General features: G+C 40.3%; 1 protein-coding gene across 3 annotated transcripts in view; it reads left to right on the top strand.

The window, feature by feature from the left end:
• The window catches only part of CAMKMT (calmodulin-lysine N-methyltransferase), a 416,383-nt gene extending 413,374 nt beyond the window's left edge, over positions 1-3,009 (top strand). For all 3 annotated transcript variants that reach the window (XM_081591947.1, XM_081591945.1, XM_081591946.1), the window contains one exon: positions 2,411-3,009. In XM_081591947.1, the coding sequence (XP_081448073.1) occupies positions 2,411-2,488 (78 nt within the window). In that variant the 3' untranslated portion in view covers positions 2,489-3,009. The remainder of the gene's footprint in view (positions 1-2,410) is intronic.
• Positions 3,010-4,346: the final 1,337 nt, after the last annotated feature.

Below are 4,346 nucleotides of genomic sequence, written 5' to 3'. Positions count from 1 at the left end.
CATTATGCAAATATCCTTTGAAATATAATTCTACATGTCATGGTTTTCTTTTCCTTTTTTTTTCAAACTTCAGCAAAACCCACCCGTGTGTTTATTTTCTGTATTTTTGTGTTTAGCCAGGAAAACAGGCTTGAGCTCGGCTGTGAAGTCAGTACATTGTGTTAAAAGCACAGCCATATTGCACTTCTGCTTATCTATTCAAAATGCCACTTTACAAGTGGCTGGTGCTTATAATCTGTGTGGTGTGCTGTTGATAATTGTGGATACTGTAAAGGGTAAACAGTCTGAACTTCACTCCCGCTGCTGCTGTTCGCGCCGTGGTGAGGCTGAACGTGTTACATCCAATTATGAAGTAAAGCATAATGTCACTAATAGCAGCTATATAATTTAGTTCAGGCCTCAAAGACCCTGTTTTAACCTACGAAATTGAAAAATTGTTTTATTCACAATTTTCTTTTTGTTCATTTTTTTTCAAGGTGTTTTATTTCTTAAAATTATAATTATTCATTGGGCAAAGAAGTACAGCCTGGGTACATGGAATTATTCTTAAACCACATAACGTTACCCCATCGAAGCCACTATTTCCTAACAGCTTTGTGTGTGTTCAAGTGCACTCACTCACGTAACAGACTGGATTCGGAAATGATCTGGGGTGTAGGGCTGCCTTTGAGAGTTTTCAGCTCTTTTCCGTTGTTGCCGTCGTGTGAAGGGCTCACAGTCCACACAGGGCTGGCCCCTGGCCCCTTCTAGCAAGGAAGCCTCCGCTTTGGCCTCCAGAGGTCAGCATAGAATCCAAGTTAAAAGTGATTTCTAACCCATATTTACCAAAGAATTATTTATCCCACATATTACCTCAGGGACTTTATAAAGAGCTCATTTGAGTCTCTGTATATTAGTGCATTGTGAGTGAGTAGGTCAGCTGACTCACGCTGAGTAATCAACTTTCCCTTATCCCCAATCCCAGAGGAAGAATTTAGCTAGCTTGGCCCCCTCTTCCGTCTGTAAAATATTTCAGTGAGCTCCTTCTATCACTAGGGCAACTGGCAACAAAGGTATTTATGGTTGGTAGGTCCCGGTTATAGTGGGTTTGTTTGGGGAAGTTTGGGAAGCCATTTTGGGGGCATTTTTTAAAATTAAAGAGTGATGTATGTTAAGGATTAACACTATCGTGACTTTGGTGGCACCAAAAATCCGTGAGGATCTCTCTAAATAGACAACTAACCATCTGTAAGAAGAGCAAATGCCCTCAAAGAAAACAGAATGAAGTGACTTCAGCAATTGTACCATCATCAGTTCTTGGGCAAATGGACTAGAAAGTAGAGACCAGGCTGGCTTTATGTTCCCCAGTGAAAAAGGTAAAACAGGATCATTTCTGTTGTCCTTAATAGTGAGGCACGTCACAGTTTGGAAATATGATTTAGATGAAACGTGCCCTTTAGAAAGATTCCAGTTACTGTGTCCCAGACCTGTGAATGCGGGAAAGTGTCGTCGTGGAGCCATTCATTTAGATTCAGGAGAGGGCGAGGTGGGATGTTTGATTTGAAACAATAAAGGAATTGGTTCCATGTAAAATGAAAAGAAATACTTATTTCCGATCCTTATAAATTCAAAAATAAATTCACAGTTAGCTCCAAAACACCAGCTTCAAAAATAGCGATTTTGTCTTTATAAACAGCAATGTATTATTTGCTAGAATAAATATAAATACGACTCTCAAAATTATTCTAGCTGAATGAGGGAAAATGTACTTTAGATTTGAGAACTCCGATTGGACTTTTAAATCTATCAAGGGAAGGCTCTCAGAACTTTACCCGAGTAGTATTCAAAGCTTGCTGCTCTAATTGTTGGAATATGTCTTCCTGCTTGGAGACAACAATTTTTGAATTACTTATCATTAATATTAAAAGCCCTAGGAAGCAGCTGGAAAGCCTTTGAAATGTCTTCAGCCCCACCAGCCTGTCCCTTGTGCCCAGGTGTGCCACAGGCTCCAAATGATCTGAACTGCCTGCCAGCCTGATTCCTGGGGCACTGGCAGGGGGCAGAGGGTGGGCAGGAGCAGAAACTTCCAGGCCAAATGGCTGATCTGGTGAAGATGAGCGAGTCCCCATCGGTCCCTGTGCTGAAGTGTCTCAGAGACCACAGAGGTTACAAAAGCAGCCTGGCTATTTATAAAAAAAAAAACACCCCTACCCCTACCAAAATAATCATAATCATAATTTCTAACTCAACCCATAGTATTGTCTTGTCACTGCCACTGAGGACCACTTTGAGTTGCTTTTTTTTGTGGTTTATTTTTCCAGAACAATGTTTTTAGATAAGAAGTCTTCCTTTTACTCAACATTACAATTGACTAGTGAAAATTCCTGTTCTGAGTCTCTTTACCTTTTTTTTTCTCTATTATTGTTTTCAGTTGAAAAAGGAAAACCAGGATGTATATGAAGAAAATCTTCATTTCCCGCTTCTGCTTATTTTAACCAAAGATGGATAGAAGCTTAAACAGCTCGAAAAATGAAGAAAACATCAAGTGCACAGGCAATACTTTCACAAAAACAGAAATCTGTAACAGGTATAATATGCAGCAAGCTGTTGGCTCCCTGAGATTTTTAAACCCCCAGGACTTGGGCCCCCACCACCTCTGAGACATTCCATGTGTGGCTTATGGGGTCTACCTGTCCTCACCCACGTGACTGTCTAGCCATCCTAGACTCCTCTTTTTACAGTCTGCTTGTTGCTCTTTCTGCACCAAACCTTTGTCTTTAAATATGTATAAGCAGCCTATGTGAGATTTGAATGGGACTTGTAAGCCACCCAAATATTTTTCCCTCTCAGATTGAGACAGAATTTCTTTTGGTGATTTATATCCCATCCTACCCCACCCCCCTTTAGAAAATATCCTGGTCTTTGTTGTATTTTTAGTGATTGTTGTTTTTCATCTGCCAAACCTGCAAACATGATGATTCTTTCCTGGTTAAAAAAATAAATAAATAAATCTTTCAGATCACCCTCAAATTAATTGTATTAAATCTGCCATCTTTCTCTCCCCCCCCCTTTTTTTTTAATGGCTGTCTCTCTCACCCATTCTCTTTTTCCTTTTAAACAGGATGTTTTTTTTCCCTATAGATGTATAAGAAATGACTACATCAGCCCAAAGCCTCAAAAACTGACCGTTTGTCCTCTGGACACAATAGCGTGGCCAGCCCTCTGCTCCTCCTCTCCAATTATGTGTGATTAGTCTCAATGTGTTGTGTCAAGAAGGAGGAGTGTGCTGAGTGCTTATTATCTGTTTAGGTACAAGAAGAGCACATTTAGGCTCTGACTATGAATGAAAAGTGAGCCTTTATCAGGGCTCAAATCTACTGCTGTTCTCCAGGCCTCTTTCAAAACAGGTCCTTCCCAGGGAAATTTTTGAATAAATGGTTGCTAAAACAAGGTGGCAACCAGGGCGAGCTTTTAAAAACTCAATCACACAATTATCCGATTGAAAGTAAGTATGTATGGTTCTATGCGGTGGTGCAAGTGTGTGGTAAACATTTAGTAGGTGCTACCTAGGATTAAGAGAGAATGACTTTTCTCCAGGGAACCCAAGCTTCTCCTTGCCTGGTGCATCCCCACGATGCTCTAATGCCTTTTGTGGAAATTCAGATGTTTATCTGTAAGGAATCATCTGTACCCACTTTGACAGTAATGTCAGTAGTAGGCTAGCCATATAGGGATACTCCTATCTTTAGTAGAGGCAAAGCATGTATTTAGCATGATACAATTAAAGTGAGAGGTGAGACACTGTGGTGGGGGGGGCGAATCCTTTTGCATGTTAAACAAACTTAGCTGTCATAAAAACAGTGACTCTCAAATGTCTTCTCTGCTCACTTCTATCATCAAACAAATTTTTCACCATCAGTTTGCATGTCCTTGTATTCACCACTTTTTCTGCTCCATTAGAGCACCTAGATGGATCTCGGAAGGCATAGGTCAAGTCGCAGTTAGATCATACATTTCTTTCTCACAAAAACTTGAATTGCAATGCCAAGTGATGGGCTAACATCACAATAACAGCAATTTATTCCTCTTTGGATAAAACAGCAGTCTATTCTCAGTGCTAGATAAAGACCAGGGCAATGCAAACCAGCCATTTAGCTGAGTAGTTCAGCTAGTGGCAGCTCTCCTTTGGCGACTGTATAGGTTGCACACTGGCTTCACATTTTCTTGTTTAAAAATTAGAATTTGGAATGTTTTAAAAGGCAACGCAGGTAGTTTATAGTGGTGAAAATACAGAGAAATGATTTCTTCTGAAAAACCTGCAACTAAATGTGCCAGACAAAGGAAACCCATCCCTGCAGTAGCATCTA

The sequence above is a fragment of the Giraffa tippelskirchi genome, chromosome 4 (assembly GCF_054371585.1).
Source record: "Giraffa tippelskirchi isolate mGirTip1 chromosome 4, T2T-mGirTip1v1.2.pri, whole genome shotgun sequence".
NCBI classification, from domain to species: domain Eukaryota; kingdom Metazoa; phylum Chordata; class Mammalia; order Artiodactyla; family Giraffidae; genus Giraffa; species Giraffa tippelskirchi.
The sequence above is the reverse complement of the archived record's forward strand: the minus strand, read 5'-3'. Positions and strand labels throughout refer to the sequence as shown.